Genomic DNA, 23,898 nt, shown 5'->3' with positions numbered 1-23,898 from the left:
GGAATGTTCTTGTTCGACATATGAAATGAAAAAAATGGAACTATGTCTAAGACAAACTTTTTTTTATAACCAATAATCAACTAATGTAAAAACAAATAGGCCAAGAAAAAGGTTCCCATGACACAAAAAAAACTATTTGGTGCCGTTGTACAGATTGGTTATATTGCATGATAGAATGGATTTTAGGATGTAGAAATGAGCAGCCAAGGTGGTCCACATCATCATCATCATCATCATCATTATCATCACCTTAGGCAATCCCACCTGATTCTTTGAATGGGCCAATTTGATTTAACTCATCTTCATCACCACTTGAAATGTCGGTTTCAAGTGAGAGAGATAAAGATAAATTGAGATAGGACAACAAAATGAACAAATTGACCCAAACACACAGACAGGTCTATTTTGTGTAGTCTTTCTATCTTTCGCTTTCGTTATGTGTTGACATTACAAATTAACAGATATGTTATGTTAAGAGCTCTTCTTTTTTATTTTACTTTTTCTATTTGATTACCATGGATCACGAATCCAACATATATACAATTTATACATAATAAATATATTCACAAGGGCCACCAAGTAAGTGGTTCGTGTATTGGATGACAAACATTTTTTTTGTCAGAAAAAAACAAGACCATATAATGTTTGTGGCCACCTGCGAACAGTTCGCCAACATGTTCGTAAAATGATTCGTAGCTGGTGGGCCAATTGGCTCCAATCGACCAAAGGTTACACCTGTGTCACAAAACGATGTGGTCATAATTTGTCTATATCACACATATACGGAAAATTTTGAAAAGTATCCCAAAAGCTTTGCCAGCAAAAAAAACATCAAAAAGGCGGAGCTTGAATTATTTACATACACATTCAGATATATAAACAATGCTAATTGGATTCTTGTCGGATCAAACACACAAATAAATTGAGAGAAGTGAAAAGCTAAATACAATTCTGGAAGAAGAAGAAGAAAAATCTCGGGTATCAACAATCGAATTAAAATGGTGCAAGCTGGCCTATTAACTAACTAATGTAGTCAGATCAAACACCAACTTTAACTTATATATACGTATGTAGTGGCTTGGCTGCTGTTCGTTTTCAAGCAATTCACAATGTAAATATTGATTCAATGAATCAAATCAAAATTCGGGATTTTTGTTCACAATCGAAAATGATTGCTTCGATAGATGTATGATAGTTTTTAAGAATTTGGCCGCAATCAATCTCATCATAAATTGATCAAACTGATTTATGCATTTCATATTGATATGAAATTTAAATAATAATTGAATATTTAATGCCAAACGGGTTAGTAATAATCTTCAAAGAAATAAGTTTGAATGAATTAACTAATTAAAAACAAGAAATTCAGATGGATAAAAAAAAACAAAAATATAAATTTATGTTGATGGTGATGATGAAACTGTTGTGGTCAAATCGACAGCATCTAAATTATTAATTTCGTTTGATGAACGATTGGAACGAAATGTATCAATCATAATCTTTGATTGTTGTGTTTTATTCAAATGACGATGAAATGGATCAAACAATAAATGATTCATGGCTGGTAAATTCGTGTTGGTCGATAGTATTGGAGACGATGATTGTGATGATTCGTTCATCAACGGTAACAATGATCCGGCTGTTTGTGACATTGGCATCATAATCGATGATGGCATTGTTGTTAATAACTGTCCACATGATCGAGACAATGAGGTAGGTGATGTTGAATTTGCAGAATTCATTAGACCACCAGCAGCAGAAGAGATCATTGAACTTGGACCAGCAAACGCAGCAAATGTCCGTTCATTACTTGCTGATGTCGATGTAGATCTAGAAGAATATCTAGCTCCGAGTTTGCTACAGTTAGATTGTGTAACAATAGGAGTTATGCCATATAAAGTTGTTGTTGGCCCAATCATATTTTGTGATAAAACCGGTGGTACAAATGATATGGTTGTTGGCGATTTTTTATTGCCTGTTTTCGATAATGGTGATGAAGAAGAATTGGAAGAATCGTCACAATTTAAACATAAATCGTTATGATGCTGATGGCGATTCGTATCCATTGATGATAATGATTGAGGCAATGGTGGTAACAAATTGACTGGAATAGTTGCCGTATTCATAGGAAACGGAAGGAACGGACTACTGAACATTGGATTAAAAGGAAATGAATGAAGTTGATGATGATGTTGATTATTGTGACCATGTAATGGAAGTGTTGTATGACTTGATAACAACAATGATGATGGCAGTGCTGTTGTTGTTGTTCGAGTTGGAATTGATGCAGTTATCGGCGATGTTGAAATTGTTTGTGATGAAGGTGGTATAAGATGAGCATTCCATGATGGATGATTGTAGAATGCGGCTGCTTTATTGTAGTCATAAGGTAATGACGAGTACATTGTTTGATGATTTATTAAATCTGAACTATAAGAGGATGATTGATTTGATTGTTGTTGTTGTTGTTGTCGATTGGGATGATTTGCCTGATTTGTACCACTGCCGATTGTAATTCGAGATGATAATTGATGATTACATTTTTGTTGTTGTTGTTTTTGTTCAGTGATTGATGGTGATGGTGATGTTGTTGTTGCTTGTTGTTTGGTCTGATGTTTGCAGAACAAACTCTTGAGATTATGATCTTTTTGCATTAAATTCTTTTTTAATGCGGCTGCTTCATCTATCGATAAAAAATGTTCTATCGATTTAATCATTGATTGTTCTGTCGCTTGCCATACTAGTTCAATGACTTGACGTTTTTGTTCCGGAAATAGACGAGTCAATGTTGACAGGGGTGATGCTCTTCCAGAACGGTAATCCTCAGCAGCATCGGTTAATAGTGCTAGATTTGCATCTAATAATTTAGCTCGATTAACAGGTGTAACAATACCGGTTGTCATTAGTTCATCTTGTTGACCAATAATCGAATCAGATTTTGAGCATCGAGCATAGCCTGATTTGCCAGATTGACCTTTAATTGCAGTCCGTTTACCATTGCCTTTTGATGTTATTGTTGGTGATGGCTGTTTATTCTTCTCGACACAGGGTTTTGAGACAATCGAAACAGTAGCGGCTATTTCCGATTCTTTATTCTCCGGGGGTGGAGTTGAATCTTGACAATATTTAGATCTTTTCGTTTCTGGTTCTGTTATTTCTAAACCAAATATTGGTCCTTGTGGTAAATAGCCATTGACGGACGGTGCACCGGTTGCCATTGCTCGTAATCCGATAGCTATTGCATCTTCGGCTGCTTGTCGCCTTTTGAGAGCAACCTGGGCAGCCATTATTCGTTGTCGTTCGGCTATCAAATTACATTTAGCACAGCGGCAATCCTTGAAATGACAATGTCGTTTATGACCTTTGAGCCAGGAAATCATTCCATGATTACGACAACGTGCACATTTAGGTTTACGAAGGCCACTATTATTATCAATCTGTTTAGCTGATTTACGCCGATTTTTACGAGATTTAGAAATATTAGTTGCGTTTTCGGAATCAGCATCATTATCATGATCGTCGTCATCGTCGTCGTCACCTTCATCATCATCATCACCATCATCACCATCGTCAAGTTCATCCTCATCATGTTCACTATCGATGTTTATAGAAGATTCCATTTGCACTGCATTAATAGATTGCAATCTATCATCCACTTCGACTTCTTCATCTTCTTCATCATTTGATAATGGTGGCGATGGCATTCGAAGCTTATAATCAATATTATTACTCAGTTGTGTTTCCGGAGTCATACGTAACATTTTTCGTGAATCTTTGATGAAATAGTCGATTCTTTTATAAATCACTACTTAAAGTTGATAAAAGCTTAACAACAATAATGTTTGATCGTGTTGTGTAGCAAATTGAAATGTATTTTCTGCACTGACGACAAAGGTAACAAAATGAATTGAATTTTTTTTTTGCAAGTTTCTTCTTTCAACGATTTTGATATTTTTCGCTTTTTTCTGTTCTTTTGTTTTTTTCTCTCGTTCACAACTTCATAACTTGAATTTTGATTCACTTGAACCAGCTCAAAATCTATCTAACCAATTCATAATCATTTTGATTCATTTCGATTCAAAATGAAAAAAATAAAGAGGAGGAGCTTTAAAAGTATTAAACAATGTTACAAATAAGGAGGTTCATTTGCTATGGATGAACATTGTAATTTCGTTACAAACATCCATACAAACTGACACAAAAAAAATAAAGAGGATGTAACTTGGCAATTTGCAACAACAAAAAAAACAACAACAACAAAAACGAACCGAATGAAATTGTTTCACTTTTGTTTATTTTGACCACCACTACATTGATGTTATATAAGTTACAAATTGTATCACACACATGCTCTGCCTTGAACAATTTTTAGCTAACTGTCCATTATACTGATTGAATCTAACATGGTACCGCCTTCTTCAAATGCATTCATGATGAATTATTCTGCCTATTCATATGTTGATACTTTGATACGGGCGTTGATTGTTTCATTAGTGGTAACAAAAGTAGCAGCATTGTTACCCGATTCTAAAATGCAGAATTTGTAAGTGCTGGCATCCACAAAAATCTTTGATGATCTATGATGAGATTTTGTGCCTGACTAGAATCATTCATACTGTTGTTATTTTTGTTTTGTTTTTTTGCTATTTTGTTTTCATCAACTTGCGTCATGATACGCAAACAAATAGATTTTCGATGAAAACTAAATTGAATCTATAATGGGTAAAAAAGCCGATCGATACTGCGGACGCCTCAGAGAAAAATTTAATCAAATTACCGAAATGGTACCACTCATAAACAGTTTATGGTTCATGAGTGGATCAATGATAATAAAGCACAGATGTGCTCATCAAGAATTTTCTTTCTCAATCAACTTTTTTTTTGTCATGTTCACTGCTTACTGAATCAAAATGGTTGATTTGAGTGACATTAACTCGAATGATTGTTTAAGAAATTGACATTAAAAGCTCAAATTTTAAACATTTGTTTTAAATCTATCTTTTTTTAGAAAATCGGATCAAACGAAAAAAAACAAATCTTGTGACAGGATTGATCATGACAAATGTATGGAATTAATGTCTAATTTTTTTTGCACAATAGCTCTATATATAGGAATCTTTTCTATCCATAGCACATCTAATGAAATCCATTTTGTTTTTATTTGATACTAAGGGTTGCATTTCATTCGATACCTGATACTATAGCTATGGTTGTCTACAATATTGACTTAAGAAACCTCAACTATATTTTGTTAGTTCCATCTAATATTATTCATAGTGTTTGGATTTAGTGAAAAACAATGGCAAACTTTATCGATTGGCCATTCATCTTTGAAGATTGATCGGTCAAGATACGTTAATTTGTTACGAATGTTGAAGAAGAACAAAAATAATCTGAAGACATTCGATAATGATGATTTGTACATATGGTTTCAATGAAAACAATAAAACAAAATAGCATATATTCAAATAACTTGATTTAAATGTTGTTTACATTATGTTCGGGGCCATCAAACTGCCGTTTTATTGGCCGCATCATCAAAAAGCCGACCAAAAAAAAACAACAACAACAACAAAACAAAACTGAACCGCAAAAAATTTCGGAGGGCAGATCATTATTTACATTGTTCATCATCATCATTGCATCTGATCTTTCGATCAGACCGCAATCATCATCATCATCATCAATGATGGCAATAGAACATTTCATGAAAATTAGCTGAAATGTTCGACATTTGACAGGATCGATGAGCAAACAAAAGAAAAAGTTTTTATTTTATTATGATTGGCACTCATCATCATCATCATGAATGTTGAAGCCAAGTAAATTTAAAAACAATGTGGCTCCTCTTATGTAAATATACATATACAAATTGTCTGTGGGTGGTTTGTTCGATTATATATGTAATGTGTAATGTGTGTGTGTGTGTGTCTGTATTTGTGTAGGTGTGTTTGTTTGCAATACTTGCGGATAGATAGATGATTCACACCATTGTGATAATTCATTTCAATGCTGTAGGCAGAAATTTTGAAAAAAAACATCCCAAAAATAAATTGATAGATTACCATTCAAATTAAATGAAATTATTATCTTTCACATTTAAATTTAAGATATTTAAGATATTCGTTTTCATTTTTACAAAATACATCTAACAATCGTAATCTTGAATTGGTAGCCGTTAATTTGTATAATCGACAATCGTCACAATAAACAGGTACATGATTCATACGTATTGTCATTGTTAAATTCTGATCAGCTAGTCGAGATTGATTGAAAATATTACTAAAATCAAGAAGAAATTTTGGATTCAAATTTCGATTATCTGATAATTTGATAGTTATGGTCATATTATTTTTTGTTTTTAAATCCGTTATATCTAACCATTTTAATTGATTATTTTTTTCGATAATTATTTCTTGACAATCTTTTCCTACTTTTAGCTTGAAATTTTCCTTCACATCAGTATCGATAATGGTCACATATCGTATCAAAGGAAATGATAGTGATTCAGACTGACTGATTGCCTGAAAACCGGTCATGCTTTTGATCATCAATTCTTGAAGACTATTTAGTTTCTCCAATGCATTTATTTGTTCGATGCGAGAAATGTTGATGATTATTAACTTAGATAATTCTGTATTTATCATACTGATATTCAAATATAGTTGAGGTATATCGTTTATAGTCAAAGTTTTTAATCCATTAATATTTAATATTTGAGGATCGATTTTTTTGAAGTTACATCTATGTATGATAAGGTTTTTCACACGAATATATACATTATCAGGCCATTTTAGTTCTACCTCTTTGTTGTCCTGAATTATAAATGTTGAAAAATTATATGAATTCGTAATGAATGTTTGATTGAAATCTGTGCAAATTATTGTCTTTGATTCAGGATAACAATTACACTGACCAATTTCGTTATATTCTGGACATTCATTGAGAATTGGTTTTGGTTTTTCCGTAGTTGTTGACGTTGGCTCGGTCGGTTTTTCCGTTGTTGCATTTGTTGATTTGGTCGGTTTTTCCGTTGACGTTGGTTTGATCGGTTTTTCCGTAGTTGTTGACGTTGATTTGGTCGGTTTTTCCGTTGATGTGGATGTTGATTTGGTCGGTTCTTTCGTCGTTGTACTCGTTGGTTTGGTCGGTTTTTCCGTAGTTGCTGACGTTGGTTTGGTTGGTTTTTCCGTTGATGTGGATGTTGATTTGGTCGGTTTTTCCGTAGTTGTTGTTTTGGGCTTCGATGAAGTCGGTAATGAATATTTATTTAAAATTTTCATCAACTCTTTAATTTTAGTATTGATGTGTTTTTTTATAGACTCATTATCAAAGGATTTCAGGTATTTTTCCTTAAATTGTTCAATTTCTTCGATTAAATCTTTAATTTTTTTCGCAATATTTGGATCGATGTCCTGTGAGTTTAGAAGATTCTTTGCTCTATTAAGAGCATTCTCAATTTTTTCAATAAATAAATGATTGGACGATTCTGTAGTAGTTTCGGCCGTGGATTCGGTTGTTTTTTTTGTTGTTGTCGTTGAATTGGTTGGTTCTTTCGTTGTTGTCGTTGATTCGGTTAGTTTTTTCGTTGTTGTTGATTCGGTAAGCGTTGTTTTGGGCTTCGATGAAGACGGTAATGGATATTTATTTAAATTTTTCATTAACTCTTTAATTTTAGCATTAATGTGTGTTTTTATAGACTCATTATCATGGGATTTCAGGTATTTTTCTTCATATTGTTCAATTTCTTCGATTAAATCTTTAATTTTTTTCGCAATATGTGGATTGATGTCCTGCGAGTTTAGAAGATTCTTTGCTCTATTAAGAGCATTCTCAATTTTTTCAATGAATAAATGATTGGACGATTCTGTAGTAGTTTCGGCCGTGGATTCAGTTGGTTCTGAAAAAATATTAATCGATCAATAGATTGAAGAAATTATGAATTAAATGAATAAATTACCTGCATTGATGGCTAATAATGCCAAAGTCAATGATAGAAAAAAGTATTTGTATAACATTTCGTGTTCATTGGTTTGTGAGATATTGGAATACAATAACATGAATGAGTTCTAAACAATCATTTTATAGCTAATAATGCCGTGGAAATTGAATCAAAAACAATCGTTTGAGAAAAAATGATCATGATTCATATTATGGAAAAGATATTCAATACTAAAATCCTTATCAAATTCCATTGTATTCAATGTTGAATTGTGATAAGAGACAGAAACAATAATTTCTATTTCTAAATAATTGCTTTTATTGGGAGTTAAAATTTGTTGATTTCAAATCAATGAATCAACAAAACAATCAAAATGTGGACACAATAGAGAACAACTTTTATTGAATAAAAAAGATAATTCATTATTTGACATTTATAAATGATAAATTATATCAATCAAAGAATGGCTAGAGTCATGTTTATGATAAGAGAAAAAAAATTAACAATCAATCAATTTTATTAATAGAATTTTCAATGTCATTTTAATTGGATCGATTCCAGATCGAAAGCAAGACTGGACAAATCAGGCATACTAGTTCGCAGAATTGAATTTGCTACTACTGTAGGCTTCGTATGCTTAGTAATCCAACTATGACTATTTCTGAACATCGAAATTGGTTGTGAGGGTGAATTTCTTGACGGTTGTGATGTTGGACAATCATTAATATTAGCTTTTCTGTTAGGGAAGCTTCCGGGTGAAACGAAAGACATTTGGTCACTTTCCAGTTTTTTGCCCAATACGGAGCTCAAGTATTGGAGTGATTTTTTAGCCTCATCACGTACTCGACTATCAGCATCCTCCATTGACAGGTACAGAAGACAATCCAACTCTTTGCCATAAAATACTTTCATAGTCATTGATGATGTCAGGTTAGTAGATTGAATTCGTTGCATAAGACGAAAAAGATGCATTATACCATAGCAAGATGCTTGGCGAGTGAATGGACATGAACATTCCAATCCAATAAGTATATGTTCACGAACCTAGAATATATAAGAAAAAACTAATTAGTAAAATCGAATTAGAGAATGAATGATTATACCTCGAATCGTGATTGTTGACATTGCCACATTAACCATTGATTGATTAAGCGTGATAATTCGCGTAAACGATCAGATTTTTTAACATCACCAAGAGATCGTGCCGAATTAAAAAGAGATGATTCATGATTACTGTTTGAGATACAATTTTTACGAGCAATAGATTCGTGAATACAATGATGTTCATAAATAAGATTGAACAAAAGCAATGTTAAATCTGGCGGTAGCCATTCACAGCGTGGACTAAACCTTTTGAACAAAATCGCTTCAACATTCAACAAAGGCCATTTTCTTGTACGTATTTTGGCAATTAAACAATTCAGATCAAAAGCTGTGTGAAAAAAATCAGCCAAATGAATTGGATGCGTTCGGATTTGCTTCATTGAGACATTATTTTTTGAATGACGATCATAGAAATGGTGGTAATTATGATTATTATAAAGATTCAATTCAAAAAATGCACGAACATGAAATATGGTAATCAAATCAGTTTCTGATGGCTGTTTTTGGCTGCCAAATAAATAGAAACAACTGCTTCCACAGGAAAATATCGATGATGCCAACCATTGAGTTGAGTTTTGGAATAAAGTATCTATTTTTTCAAAATCATTGATGCCTGCTTCATTTATCAAAATGTGAATTCGCATCACCGACAATAAGATTTGAAAAAATTGATCAAATGTAAAGACCAAAGAATAATCATTATTCGATGGACAAAGATATCTAACTAATTCCAAAACTCGGCTATCTTGACCTATGTGTAATAAAAAAAATAAGCAATTAAACTGTTCAAATAAATACACTAGGTAAATCATACCAAAAGGTTGATTGTTAGGCAACTTGAAATTCTGATTCCGATTGCAGTTTTTGAGAATAAACAATAAAATTAAGTAAATTTGTTCCATAGCAAATGTATCGGCTTGTAAACGAAGAAATGCACATTGTTCTCTTGATTTCAAAATCCAAGTTCCAACATTTAGAAGTTGTTTGGTGGCTGATTCAATGTGGATAGTGAGTAATCTATTCCATTGAGAAATCATTTCATTAATTTCAACGTGATCATTCTGGCAATCTAGTAAAGATTCTGAAATCGGCGGTTGATGTGACCTATTTAATAGACCGCATTCATTCGAATCAAATGAAGCTCGAATACGGGTTTGTCTTTTATAATTATCATGGTCATCAAAGTCCGATTGATCGAGAAATTCGAAAGCTTGTTCAATAAACTCGTTTGTTTGATGCTGATCATGAGAAAAACATTTGTTATCATTAACACGGAGTAAATCATTAAAATGCCCTTTGTTAGAAAGATTGAATTGTTGAGTTGTAGTTAGTTTTGTCATCAATCGTTCATACAAAGTAATCAATCGTGCAACTGTTTGTGACAGGATTGTGATTTCAATTGATTGACCATAATGATCTTGTAATGAGGTTTTTAACGTTTGCAGCATCACTACCATTGATTCCAAATGATTATTTACTTCATTCGAACAAGGGGATGTAGAAACTGATGATGTTCGTGAGCAAGGCTTCAAAGCATAATGTGACAATGAACCTGAGCTCGAAATACAATCGCTCTTATCGAAAACATCGACGCCATCTGTATGATGATTAGATTCAATGGTTTTTATTCGAAGAGGAAGTGTGCTTGAAGCATCACCCAAATCTAATGAAGAATTGAATGTTGGCAAAGATAGTAATGAACGAGCTAGATTTCGATTTATACCGAATGACTCTTTTTGTTGTCGCTGATGTTCCACTTGATCACTAGACTTTCGTTTCATCATTGAAACAGGCTTTTCAGAATTAACCATACAGGAATTACTTTCAATCGAATGAACTGATGATGAAGAAAGAATTCGAAGGTTAGATCTACGTGTTGTAGACTCTTTTTCAAAAATATCAATGTTGATTTCATCTTGACAACTTGGATTCCAGTGACAATTTAGCCGTAATTTAAGAGATCCACTTGGATTACAATCAACCAGCAAGGGACATTGTTCGGCTACTGATTGGAATAACTCTGTCAACGAAATCGAAGTTGTACCAATGTCGACATAACGATATTTTGATGGCCAAACTGCTAAAGACCTCCACAATCCAGATTTCATTTCTTTTATCTTGCAAGTAATGTGTGATTGAAGGGCAGCATGAAATCTAATGATGTTACGGTCCAAGTCCCATATTCTTTGTAATTGGCTACCAACAATTTTGACACGCAAAATTTGCCGTTGTTGTCCATGACGGAATTCCAACTCATAATAATCACCCGGACATATACGAGCCCAACCTTCAATGTCTTCGACACGAATTTCAAATGAACCAATCATCAATTGCAACCTGTTGGCCAATGATTGTAGCATTCGTTCATTCGAGCGCCATTCACGATAGCAATTTTTTCGACATCTATTACTGCCACTATGTGTGGATAATTTGGCCATTTTGACCAATGCTTCTTGACAGTGCTTTCCATGTTCGTATTGTTCTCGAAGATGGACAACTTTATCCAATTGTATTTGAATCCAACTACGTAATTGCAATCGATATGTATATGAGGAATCAGCAGCGACAACTAATTTATTGGTGCTTGGTTTTTTAACAATATAACATGACTTTTTTTTAATGTTGCTGCTATCATCATTAGGTAATGATGTCAATGATTTTATGTTAACATTGCTTTTGTTGGATTGTTGTAGAGTAGGGATACTATGATTGATGCGATCACTATTTTTATAACTATTATTAAAACCATTTGATGATGTTGATTGAAAAAGATCTTCGTCATTAACATCCTGACTTTCGTCAGCATCATGATGATGATCATTATCATCACAATCATTGATGCCATGATTGTTGTTATTTATTGTGTGACTAGTCGATGATTGTTGATGTATCCATTGTTGTTGAATGCTGGATAAACATTGACTATTATGAAAAAAAACATGACAATTGTCAAACACCGAATATGGGAAATATTAATCAGGAAATTGAAAAAAAATCAACACAATACTTACAGTAAACTTTGCTCGTAGGATTCGATAAAATGACCAATCTTTTCCCACTGTGTTTCCGACGGACGAATCGAAGGTGATGGCGAAGATGTAATCGATGATGAAGATAATGATGTGCTTGATGATGGAGTTAATGAATAATGACGCCTAGATGCCCGTGATGATAAATTAGGTGATATCTCATCTTTTGTTTTCCCAACATCTGTTCTATTATTGTTGGCGGGAAAATGGATATGATCATCGCTGTTAACAAGCATATTCGTAGCTGATTGATTGCGAAACAATTGTAATGCTGAAGGCATCGATACTGATGATGATGATGAACTTTGCGTGGAACATCCACTGGTTGTAGAACTACCACCACCGCTGCTTTTGAATGGTTGTCGTGATGATGACTTGATATTCATCATAATCGTAGAATGTTTATTTTCATCACAATTATGATTACTAGATAATGTGATTATTTTCGAACGAACTTTTAATAAGTTAGGCGAGGAATTTCTATGATCTGGTTGTTCGCTCAACGCGATCATGAAAAGATCTTCACAGTCATCATCATCATCTTTATGACAATCGGTCACCGTGGTACTTCGATATGGCTGCTGCTGACTATGTTGTTGTTCTAAATTGATATTATGACATTGAAATGGCATCATACAACCACCACCAATGCCGCCAAATTGTTCGTGCGATGAAATATCGATGTTGATATCAGGGCGCATGATCTTGCAATTGTTTGTTAAAGACGACATGAGCGATTTTTTCGATCATTAATTAATAACTAAATCGATGAAGATGATTTACGACTGACTGTTATGACTGATGATGAAGCCCAAAAATTGGAATTTACATAACTTACTATGATAAAACTTTTATGTTGGCCCATAATATTTAGATGGTACCAAAATTTATGGAAAATTGAATTAAATCCTAAAAACTTTCGAAATGTTATCAAAATAATAATCTTAAGGAAAATGCAAGGCATGTTTACTTACTTATGGATCGTTGAAAAAAAATCACGAGAGATTGATAAACCGATTGCGTTTGATGGCCGAAATGTTATAGCAAATAAAACATGAACAAGACGATTGTTGTGATTGTCGTTTTCATTTCATTTTATTTTACGTTACGCTTTAGCGAGCAAGAGAAATTCATTCTTTGAAAAAAACAGCTGGTTTATTGTGTCGCGATGATCAAATTCGGCTTAATGTTTTTGTAATATAGTTCCAAAAAAATGCGCTCACTTTGTAATATAGTTGAAATTGATTCATATATAAACATGCAAACAATGAGACAATTTGCCAATTCGTATACGATCCAATTGTATACAATCCAACCACTTGTTGACCGAATCCGATCGAATTCGAATTGCTTTATACTATTTCACATTGCTGCTAGCAACTTACTGTCAAAGGACAATTTTCTGTTCAATCATTACTGACATCTGTGGAGGGTAGTACATAAAAATAGAATAATAACTGATTCAATTATGATTTCAAAAATGAATAAAATTATTATTATTTTTTTGGTATAAATAGAACGCTCGTTTAAAAAAAATAAATGTTAAGAATCGATCGACCGATCAATTGATTGATTAATGGAATCACTAATTCGATTCGTAATAATCTTGTTGTTTACTTTCAAGATGGTGAACAAGGTGATTGCTGCTGCCATGTTGAATGTAACATGTGATAATGAACGTAATAATATAATGGCGGGACAACCTGGATCAGTCATTCTTTTGCGATGTTGTAGTGAATATTTCATGTGTCAATGTTTAGAAAAACGTTGTCAAGGTGGAAATAATAATGACGTTTGGTGTGTTTATATTAAAAAACATCCATGTAAAATTGAGCCCGAATGCTATCATAAACATGTGGTCACCATTGATAATGATGGAAATTCACCCGAATGTGATGTATTCAAATCAAACTGGCGAAATTGGCTTTTAACATTCATCATATACATGTCTACATTTGTTGCGGCAGGAATTATCATCCTTATTTTTCTAGTAGGCTATAAAAAATTAAAAGCATACTATCAAATGAAAAAAAGAAAACGACGAACGGAAATTCGGTTTTCCTTGGCCACAACACCTAACGTTGATAGTGTTGTTGTTGTGGATAAATACAGGAAATCAAAATCAAAATCAAGATCTCGTTCACTCAGTGGTGGCATTGGCACAAGTAAAACCACAAGTGAAAGTCAAGCTAGAACACAGCCTCAAAATAATAAGTCAAATGAACGAAGTAAGGCAATGAATCGACAAACGACAATGGCAGATAATACAACAACCACCATTGGTGAACGACAACCTTATTCCATATCTTTCGAACGCAATTCTATGTCTCAAAAAACCGTTGCGACAACCGGAAAAGGTAAAAAGATAACGCAAAGTTACCTAGTTAAAGCACTCATGTGATTATTAAAAGTTTAAAGAACACATTTATTTTGTTTTAAAGATATTCATTAAATTCACTTTTTTAGTATTAGTGATAGTAACAATTTATGTTTAAAAAGCCAGAAATGGCTTATTAACGACGGGAACCCGAATCTTGAATGTAACGACCACCACCACCACCATTGTTATTTCCGGTATTTGATACAATTTGGCGAGCCTGATTTACGGGCAAGCGTGCGCTTGCTTGAATAGTATCTCGTTGATAACAACGGCTGCCATCATTGTTAACCTAAATCAATCGGTAAAATAGAAAATGTTGATTGGCAAAAATGAAATCGAAATTGATTTATTTTCCAAACTTACATGAGCACGTTCTTGGGTCATTTGTACAGTGACCTTTGAGCTATGTTGTCGGTAACCCCCACCGCCGCCACCACCACCACCACCATTGCTACGGTAATTACGATTTGAACTCATGGTATTAATCGAAATGAGATGATAATATTTGGTCAATTCGAAAATTTAAAATGCAGCGTGGATGGAAAAATAGAAACGTCGTAATCGAAAAATGAAAAAAATGTGTAATGAACGCAGCTATTTATTACGTGTCGATGTGGAAAAATGATATAGAAGTGCATGCGTACATCTGTAAAAATTCATTGTCGAAAAACTTTTTAAAAAATGATTCAAGTTTATCGTAAATATTGAGCTATAAGCGATAAAAACACTTCAAATGCAAAGATAAAAAATCTTACACACAAAAAAATGGCCTCCTCTTTTTCATCAGGGTAGAGTTTGTACATTGGAAGTTCTGCTAATAGATAACCAATTTTGTAAAATAAAAATTTTAGATCCAAATTTTTATTTCAAAATATAAATTTCTGAAAATATTCCCGGAAAAATGATTGAAATTGAAAAATTCTTTTTGTAACCAAACATAATTATAGGTAAAATATAGGTATCGCAATACAAAAGCGATATTAAACAAAGAAAAAAAACATTATCTATTACAAAACTAAATTGAATAGTTGAAAGGAAATAAAAATATGATGGCGTCTTTGAGCAATTTAAATGGCCAGAATTATTTTGAAAAATACTAATAATGAAAAAAAAACGATAACGCCCATTGGCAATTATCGATATATTGGATCAGACAATGGTTTCGATTTAACGATTTATGCAAACATACGGTATCTAAGCATATGGGATTCAGAAATATGGGCACAAAGCTAACAAGGCAAACAAATTTGAGGCGTTTGATAATTGAAATGTCATTTTAATTTTGGACACAAACATCAACTGATCATACGAATGAATACGTTTTTATTGAAAGTGATTTTTATTCTAACGATTCTAGCATTTCCGCTAGAATCAACAGAACACGATAATGGCGCTGAATTGATCGAACGAATTGAAAATCATGGTTGGGATATCCTCACTAACGATTGGCCACCATCATCGTCATCAGCGGCGGATAATTTCTACTTCCAAGATGATCATATTGATCAACATAATTCGACTGACCAAATCGATTTAAGAAAAATCTATTTAAAAATCAACGAATCACTGATTAAGAAGACCATGATAAATTCTACCAACTGTATTATAAGTTTCAAGGTATCATTTCCAGCTGAAATGGTTTAATAAGCAACAATCAAAGAAACATTGCTTTTTTTTATTCACTTATAGCTTTGGTTTTTCGTTAAAGATGTTCAGCACTCGTATAGATTTCCTATGGTGAATAACGCTGATTTATTCGAATTATATCTTACATTGCCGTATGGACGCATAAATTTGCGAAAATTGTAAGTGTAACCATTCAGAATTATAACATTAGATCCGAAATTCATAACATTCCTTTAGATTATATGATCATTCTAAACGATGGAATCCGTTACGATATCGAATAGATTGTGAAAAAATATCCGAATTTCATATTGGCTATTATTCTGGACTATATTTTCTGGCATTCAAAGATTTTCGAATTATTTATTTGAAAAAACAACAGTTATCGACCGAACAAATTTCACAGCCAAATTCCACTTTTATTTCGAAAAATTTCAACAAAGATCCAACTAATGTCTGTCTATCAATCGGACTTGTATCCATCAATACCACCGTTGAGATTCAGATCTCTTATCTCTTACAACCGATTTCCTTCGACAATCAATCAGAAGATAATTCATTTGACAATACTAAATTTCTTGTGCCTATAACAAATTTGACTTTAAACTCATTCAAAACCACAAGCGAAATATGTCTACAGGAATTTATCTATTTTTCCAGCCAAAAATACACCATTCTCTTCGAGTTAATGAATAAAAGTGATGTAACTATAATATCTCGAACTAATCAAACAACGGAAGCGCCAATTTATTTTCTACGATCATTTGATCAAATAACCTATCATTGGTCAAAAGATTGGTTTCAATCCAACAATGATGACGAAACATTCGACTTTAATGATGGAGCCATCTTTTTTACTATAGGTAAGATAATCTGATTCATTATATGAACTATATAAATTAAAGAGACAATGAAAAAACAATACTTTTATAGATTGTCGACTTTTCAGCAACAATCCAGATAAATTGATCACACGACGTATATCATCTCGTTGGATTCAATTCGATGATTACAATTTCAATTCCAATAGAATATTTGAATATTCATATCAAAGCAAAAATAATGTATTCATTTCAGCACAATTCTGTACACAGATAGGTCATTGCTCGGATATTTCTATTCGATCAATTCAGTTCACAAACTCTTCAACAATCGTACAATTTCAATTGATCAAACGTCCACAAACCCGGCTATTTCGCCTAGTGTTTATAATTGAAGGTCATAAGTCTTATTGTCATTCGTTATCATCACGTTTGGAAGGATCATTGCGACTTAATCAAGGATTTGGTGATCCTTGCCATTCAGAATTATTCAAATGCAAAAATCAAGGTATTTGTTTATCCGATCCTAGCAAAAAAACTGGTCATTGTAATTGTCAGAAAGGTTTCTATGGCAATTATTGTGAGAATAAAGATTTTTGCATCTATAAAAAAGAATGTAATCATCCAGAGGATTGTATCAACACCAAAAATGGCGCGACCTGTTTATGTAACAACAAAGATAATAAGGTTATATGGGATCATATGAGTAAAAGGTAATCATTTTCATTTTCAATTAATAATACTTTGCATTGATATAATCTAAAATTACTACAGTTGTATTAAACCAAACGTTACCATTAAAAAAAATCTTACTATGCCTTTCGAATATTCTACAAATGAACCGAACTGGACTAATCAACCGCTGATATCAATAGATTTAAAAACTGAACATTTATATATGAAATATGATTTTTGTCTTATGATTAATTATAGCATTGAAAACACAATGAAAAGAAACCAATTTGTTCGATTGAATGCAGCCATCGAGCATTCTAATTCGTCAATACCATTTTACGGCATTAACAATTTGTTAGACCCGAAAAATACAACAATCCAATTCTGTCTAGTTTCCAATTTATTTGCTTTTTCTACTATTTGGGAACAAATTCTAAACAAATGGGATTCGTTTATTATCCGCTTTGATCCGGAAAGCAATATGCCTGTCAAAATCAACTTTAAATCAATTCACTTTGAATTGAAAAAATTAACTGCTGAATTGAGTCAAAGTAACTCAAATGATTATAATAATGATTTGATCAACACTAACACAATCATAAGTAAGAATTTGAATTCTTTTGACATTATTATAACTTGTATAATTGACAGATAAAACTGGTCTTTTTCGGTCTGAAACTGAATGGTATAATTATGCCCCAAAACTGGATTCGATTAGATTCGAATTCGAAACTTCACCTTGGTTTGCAGGAGAAAAAGCCAAACGTATTGATGGGATTATGTATTACTTTCGAATGAATGAATCTAACTTTGAGTTTGGCAGTATCAAGCTCAGTGAAAGTTTATCTTGCATATATGGCCAATGTTTTCTAACATTTAATAGATTTTCTTCGTTATCAACGAATGAGAATCATGTGTTTGGATTCAAGATATCCATAGAAATTCAATTCGAGAATCATACGATGATCAAATTTCAATTGAATCCGTTAGGATGTCAGGAATTCAATTGCACAGGTTGTGGCGAATGTTATGCCGACTATCGATTAGGCAAAGCTGCCCGATGTCGTTGTTATCGAGGTCATTTTGGTGAACATTGTCAACATCATGATCCATGTTTAAAGGTTGGTTTTATCACTAGTTCAACTCCTTTAATGATTTTAATGCTATTGTTTGTAACCAATTCAGGGAAAGTTATTTTGTCCAAAGTTATTGAACGATCCAGTGGAAACAAATCAGTGTATTCCGATCAATTCATCTTATTTTGAATGCTCATGTTCATGGCCAAACGTAATGGAATGGTCGAATCAAGAAAGGTTTGTCAAAGCGCATTATATTCACTAAAACCGAAGTCAATTATGTTTATTAATCATTTAAGCTGTCAAACAAGATGGACCTATTCATCATCGGAACTTATTTTTGATAACAATTTGTCACAGCCATCCTCCAAATTTCTGTACAATGTTACATCTATAGCCTCAACGATTGAGCAATATCGATTTAATTTCAAATCATTGGCCTATTTTATAGAGGATTATCGATCATTACGAAATTCAATGAAAGATTCTGATAAAATCTATTTCACGATGATGTCTAACAATTCTTTTTTAGATTTCACTTTACGAAACAAAAGCATTTGTTTTGATATGCAATACTTGTCAAGATCAAGTATGAATCAAATCGGTATAAAATTATCATCAAATGATGACTACTTGTGGACAAACCAACCCAATTGGATATCCGATAATTCATCGTTTTTATCACATACTGATCATATATGTGCATATGAATGGACTTCACAAAATAGCAATCGCATTGTAGCTTCCTTTTCGGCTCATCTGGATAAAAACAGCAAAACAAATGCAAAAATAGTCGCACTAATCATCAAAAATTTTTCGTTACAAATTAATTCGAGCGAACAAAATAATTATTATTTACCCAGTTGGGATGAACATAATGGAAGTCAACGCTTGTGGCCAATTCGTTTTCCAAGTAGTGTTTGGAAGAATGATTCAAACATGTTCAACTATATTGGAAATAATAATTTTCCTGATTCAAATCATCCGAATTCCAGAATATCTTACCTGCTAAGCGAATGGATCACGTATTCAAGCAAAAACCATTCGAACATCCCAAATAAATTCTATTTTAATGTGAAAAATTTTTCTGAATTGATTAGCTGGTATCCCATAGTTTTTAATGATCGAATGCAAGATATTACATCAAAAATATCCATTGCGATCTCAAATTCATCGCTTTTAGAGTTTAGACTAGACTCTTTTTATGACCAGAAACCTATTCGTATTGGCATTAGTATTGTCGATAAACGTATCGAAAATGACGATAATACATTACAAATCCTTCATTTAGATATGGATGACTATTGCCGTGAGAATCGTTGTAAGCATTCTGCAACTTGTTTGGTTGATTTTTCTGCAAACAAAAATGATTACTATCACTGTAAATGCCCTGCTGGATTCACTGGAACATATTGTCAATATGTGAATTATTGTGATAAATTGAACATCAATAAAACTCAAACAAATCGTCAACTTTGTAAGAATTTGGATTTGCAATGTGTGAATTATGAAAATCACTTTCGCTGTAATTGTGAACTTCAAGCTTCCAATCAATATTGGAACGATCAATTTTCAAGGTTTACAACTGTTGTTTTTTTTGATGATAATATTATTTGATTTTGTTTCTTTTTGTTTTTTTTAAAAGATGCGTCGATGTTCCGCAACCATTTTTCAAACAATGTCCAGATAATCGGATATGGTCGAGAGAATCAGATAAGTCATATAAATGTGTATGTGATAGTCAAATGGGTTATATTGAAGATTCCACTTCACAATGCATCGAACGAGATGCTTGTTATGGAAACCCATGCGGTCCGAATGGGAGTTGTTCCGTTACTTTCAAAGGTGACGGAAATTATATATGCCTTTGTAAACAAGGATTCCGACAGATGTCGAACAATGTTTATCAATGCGAACAGCTTAATAAAGAAGAGTTTGAATGTCCAGGCCACCAAGAACCGATCGAGATTAATTCGATGAAACGTTGTAATTGTTCAATCTCGTTGGATGGTTTACTTTTTCAACAATCATCAGATCGAAAATTTTGCAACCTAAAACCTATTTGTGATATCGGTGGAAATGGCCTGGATAAATGCCAGCAACAGAATGCATTGTGTTTGATTCAATGGAGTGAGCAATACAAAATACAACACCAGTGTTTATGCCCACCTGGTCAACGTTTGATAAAATATGGGAAAAGTGAATCTTGTCAAGACCAATGTCAAGATCCATCAATAATGACATTGTGTGCCAAACATAACGCCGAATGTGATCCAATAGGCAACACATTAGGCAATCATGCTTATCACAAACAGAATGATAACTGGACGCACTTTTGCCGCTGTCCACATGGAACGTTTATTTCAAAAGATGGACAAAAGTAAGTGAGCCAATGATATTGAATTATTCGTTCAACTATTTGATTATCATAGTTGTACATATTCTACACATGTCTATTCGATGAATCTTACGTTCATGTGGCAAACATTGGAAGCATCAGTTCTATGGACAAACGATTCGAGGATAATCGGCGATGCAAATCGATGGCTCAGACAACAATACGGAAATGGCAATCAATTCGAGATTATAAAAAAACAACTACGACCACTTTTGAGTGATTTCAATATTCAACAATTATTTGAAGATTTTCATCAAGCCAATATTTGTCACAATTTTCCATTGATTAATAAACAAATTTCAAGGATTTTTCCCAAATCAATTGAACGTCGATTGGAAAAATACATGACAAAATATTTAAAAGGAAAACTATTTAAAGACGTTATGATAAATTTGTCTATTGAAAATTGTACAAAAATATCCATCAACAATCGGTCTTCCGCTTTGAATTGTTTTGTGGGTCTCACGATACAAGAAGATTTGATGAAAAAACAGAATATAAACACGATCTTAATAGACCAGCTTTATAATGATTGCAATCCTTTCCTTAGTGAAAATCTTACCCAATGTTTTATTGATTCCTCTTACAGTGACGAATTAATCATTCTTGGATTAGTAGAAAAATTAAATGTTCAAAAGCAAAATGTAGGTTTTCTTTATTCATTAGTATTTGAGATAATTTTCTATTTCATTCTAATAGCCCTGTGATATCAATTCGATCAAATGTGCACCATATCTTGGAACTGTCTGTAATTCAAATGAATCGCAAATAGAATGTCAATGTGTTCAGTTTGAAAAATATAGACAACTGATAAATGCTACAGGTAATTTATACGAGCAAAATGGAATGTCCATTCACAAATGTCAATTAAGTAACGATGTGTGTGCGCAAACCTGTTCACAAGATGATAATTTCTCTGGACATTGTAATTGGTCAAATTCAGTGAGAAAATTGATGATCGAATGTCATTGTACAAACAACACAATTTACGAACATTACGAACAAACATTGGCCGTAGATTATGGTCGAAAATTTAAATTGATTCGTATGAATAGATGCTTAGAAAAGGATAACAAGATGCATATAGAGCTGATTGTCATCATCGTTGTTGCTTCTGTTGTCACTTTGGTCGCTATCATTAGTCTTTTTCTGTGGTGTCGGTAAGTGTGCAAAGTTCTACCTAATTAGAAAAATGAAATTTCTTTTATTAGATCGACATTTACGACTCGATCGCCAAATTTTTCTGATATGAAATATTCATCCGATATTAGTACAAACAATGGATCTTATACGCTGAACAGAACAAATGATTTGTCGCGGAACAATCAATTAACAACCATCAACCATCAATTGAACCATCGTCATGAATCGATAGAAATGCCTATTATAAGAACCAAACAAACCAATCTAAACGAGACCAATAATGGACCACCTCGATTGAATGTGATTGCCGAACAATCGACATCATCATCTTCTTCATCAGATGATGATATTGGTAATACTATTGTATTGCAAAAATCAAAACAAATTCATCATTCATACACGTCTATCAAAAATGGAACCGATAATCAACGTGAAGAAGTCATTAATCAACCAACTAATCGAATGATATTGACTAAACATAATTTGCAGAGAAAAAAAATTTAATTAACATGCTTTAATTGTACTAGATTCGAAATGTCAAAGATATTAAAAAAATAAAATTTAAATTGAGTTTAATCAATGTTGTCATAGTTATTATCATTACACTGCATAACCAGAGTAATTATCATGATTAGGATTAATAAACATAAATAATTTGATGGAAGCAATACTGTATTGATTGAATGCAATGTGGCTAATATTTCAGGTTCTATTTTAAAATGAGTTGCGTAGTTTTATTAATTTCTACATTCTATTGATTTTTTTTACAATCCTTTAATTTGCTAACACCCTATCCTTTAAAAAATGAATCAGAAAATTGATTTTTCTGTTGATTGTTATCGTGTTGAATCATTTTATCAAATGTGAAAATGATCGAAAAATTGATGACAAACAGTCCGCAAATGAAACGATTGAAAAATTTCGTAAACAAATTATTCCGGAAGAAATTGAAGCTATAAAGCTTGGCATTAGGTCAAAATGTCGGGAAGCAATGACAAAAAAGTTCAACCAATGCTCGAAACGGTTTACCGAAGAAGCAACAGACATAACATTAAGCAACAATGACAACAATTTGATTATCAGTGGCAGTGAATATGCTCGTCGTTGGCCAGTCTGCTGCATCATTTATCGACATCAGAATTGCATAAAACGAGCCATCGAATCGAACTCGTTTTATTCTGCCAATCTTTGTGATGAAACTGATGTGACAATTGCCGAATCGATACTTGAAAAACACAGAACTATGAATGGATTTTGTCCGCGAAGAGAACATATAGAATATCAAATGTGTGATAGCGAGACAAATAGTTTTTTCGGACACAATACATTGACGACAATCGTTTTATTACTTGGAGCAATGACATTATCGATGGCCTTTTTGTTAACCGGTTACGTTGTTTGGAATATTCAGCATCAAAATCGTCATCGATTGATCATGAATAAATTTCAACTTCTGGAACCCCTAGAATTTGAGATGATTTCAACAAATCAGTTAAATTGATTCAATATAATTTCATAAGCACATAAAAAAAATTCATTGTATCTATTGTGTCATTGTCATTTTAATTTTTTATGAACATAAAACAAAAGTTTTTCTTGTGAACTTTCAATTTTATATTTTTGAAAATTCATTCAATGTCCAGCTTTTATTGATTAATAAAATGTCAAGTTTGTTTGCAAAGATAGTGATTATATCATTTTGAG

General features: G+C 32.7%; 6 protein-coding genes across 6 annotated transcripts; 3 read left to right on the top strand and 3 right to left on the bottom strand.

The window, feature by feature from the left end:
* Nucleotides 1–1,304: 1,304 nt before the first annotated feature.
* On the bottom strand, nt 1,305–4,039 carry LOC113799446 (uncharacterized). The gene has a single exon (XM_027350068.2). It carries the CDS (start codon nt 3,759–3,761, stop codon nt 1,398–1,400), a length of 2,364 nt encoding a protein of 787 aa, XP_027205869.2. The 5' UTR covers nt 3,762–4,039; the 3' UTR covers nt 1,305–1,397.
* Nucleotides 4,040–5,747: 1,708 nt separating this feature from the next.
* On the bottom strand, nt 5,748–8,087 carry LOC113799450 (uncharacterized). Its single transcript, XM_027350073.2, has 2 exons — nt 7,961–8,087; nt 5,748–7,900 (listed from the first exon to the last, which is right to left on the bottom strand). Exons 1-2 carry the CDS (start codon nt 8,058–8,060, stop codon nt 6,087–6,089), a joined length of 1,914 nt encoding a protein of 637 aa, XP_027205874.2. The 5' UTR covers nt 8,061–8,087; the 3' UTR covers nt 5,748–6,086.
* Nucleotides 8,088–8,316: 229 nt separating this feature from the next.
* LOC113799657 (uncharacterized) lies at nt 8,317–12,991 on the bottom strand. Its single transcript, XM_027350326.2, has 4 exons — nt 12,058–12,991; nt 9,861–11,968; nt 9,046–9,797; nt 8,317–8,986 (listed from the first exon to the last, which is right to left on the bottom strand). Exons 1-4 carry the CDS (start codon nt 12,804–12,806, stop codon nt 8,480–8,482), a joined length of 4,116 nt encoding a protein of 1,371 aa, XP_027206127.2. The 5' UTR covers nt 12,807–12,991; the 3' UTR covers nt 8,317–8,479.
* Nucleotides 12,992–13,601: 610 nt separating this feature from the next.
* On the top strand, nt 13,602–14,543 carry LOC113799658 (uncharacterized). The gene has a single exon (XM_027350327.2). It carries the CDS (start codon nt 13,652–13,654, stop codon nt 14,474–14,476), a length of 825 nt encoding a protein of 274 aa, XP_027206128.2. The 5' UTR covers nt 13,602–13,651; the 3' UTR covers nt 14,477–14,543.
* A 998-nt stretch (nt 14,544–15,541) lies between these two features.
* LOC113799370 (uncharacterized) lies at nt 15,542–22,770 on the top strand. Its single transcript, XM_075820780.1, has 12 exons — nt 15,542–16,072; nt 16,145–16,260; nt 16,319–16,944; nt 17,015–17,615; nt 17,677–18,179; nt 18,229–18,698; nt 18,763–18,890; nt 18,953–20,230; nt 20,299–21,033; nt 21,086–21,695; nt 21,751–22,211; nt 22,263–22,770. The coding sequence occupies exons 1-12, from the start codon at nt 15,767–15,769 to the stop codon at nt 22,696–22,698; spliced, it is 6,270 nt and encodes a 2,089-aa protein (XP_075676895.1). The 5' UTR covers nt 15,542–15,766; the 3' UTR covers nt 22,699–22,770.
* An 82-nt stretch (nt 22,771–22,852) lies between these two features.
* LOC113799662 (uncharacterized) lies at nt 22,853–23,875 on the top strand. The gene is made up of 2 exons (XM_027350337.2): nt 22,853–22,866; nt 23,008–23,875. Exons 1-2 carry the CDS (start codon nt 22,853–22,855, stop codon nt 23,693–23,695), a joined length of 702 nt encoding a protein of 233 aa, XP_027206138.2. The 3' UTR covers nt 23,696–23,875.
* The last annotated feature ends 23 nt before the right edge of the window (nt 23,876–23,898 follow it).

This window comes from Dermatophagoides pteronyssinus, unplaced genomic scaffold (genome assembly GCF_027571235.1).
Source record: "Dermatophagoides pteronyssinus isolate colony J.1.1.1.1 unplaced genomic scaffold, Derpt_VIB-CSIC_2022.12 sq0007, whole genome shotgun sequence".
In the NCBI taxonomy this organism is placed as follows: Eukaryota; Metazoa; Arthropoda; class Arachnida; order Sarcoptiformes; family Pyroglyphidae; genus Dermatophagoides; species Dermatophagoides pteronyssinus.
This window is presented reverse-complemented; position numbering and strand designations above follow the sequence as displayed.

Bases quoted from the DNA above. Each gene is read 5' to 3' on its own strand.
- LOC113799370 (XM_075820780.1), top strand. From the start codon at position 15,767: ATGAATACGTTTTTATTGAAAGTGATTTTTATTCTAACGATTCTAGCA. The intron at 16,945-17,014 runs GTAAGATAATCT...ATACTTTTATAG, and splicing joins AGCCATCTTTTTTACTATAG to ATTGTCGACTTTTCAGCAAC. The intron at 22,212-22,262 runs GTAAGTGTGCAA...TTCTTTTATTAG, and splicing joins AGTCTTTTTCTGTGGTGTCG to ATCGACATTTACGACTCGAT.
- LOC113799446 (XM_027350068.2), bottom strand. From the start codon at position 3,761: ATGTTACGTATGACTCCGGAAACACAACTGAGTAATAATATTGATTAT.
- LOC113799450 (XM_027350073.2), bottom strand. From the start codon at position 8,060: ATGTTATTGTATTCCAATATCTCACAAACCAATGAACACGAAATGTTA. The intron at 7,901-7,960 runs GTAATTTATTCA...ATATTTTTTCAG, and splicing joins ATTATTAGCCATCAATGCAG to AACCAACTGAATCCACGGCC.
- LOC113799658 (XM_027350327.2), top strand. From the start codon at position 13,652: ATGGAATCACTAATTCGATTCGTAATAATCTTGTTGTTTACTTTCAAG.
- LOC113799657 (XM_027350326.2), bottom strand. From the start codon at position 12,806: ATGTCGTCTTTAACAAACAATTGCAAGATCATGCGCCCTGATATCAAC. The intron at 11,969-12,057 runs GTAAGTATTGTG...TTTTCATAATAG, and splicing joins TCCTACGAGCAAAGTTTACT to TCAATGTTTATCCAGCATTC. The intron at 8,987-9,045 runs GTATAATCATTC...TATATATTCTAG, and splicing joins GTCAACAATCACGATTCGAG to GTTCGTGAACATATACTTAT.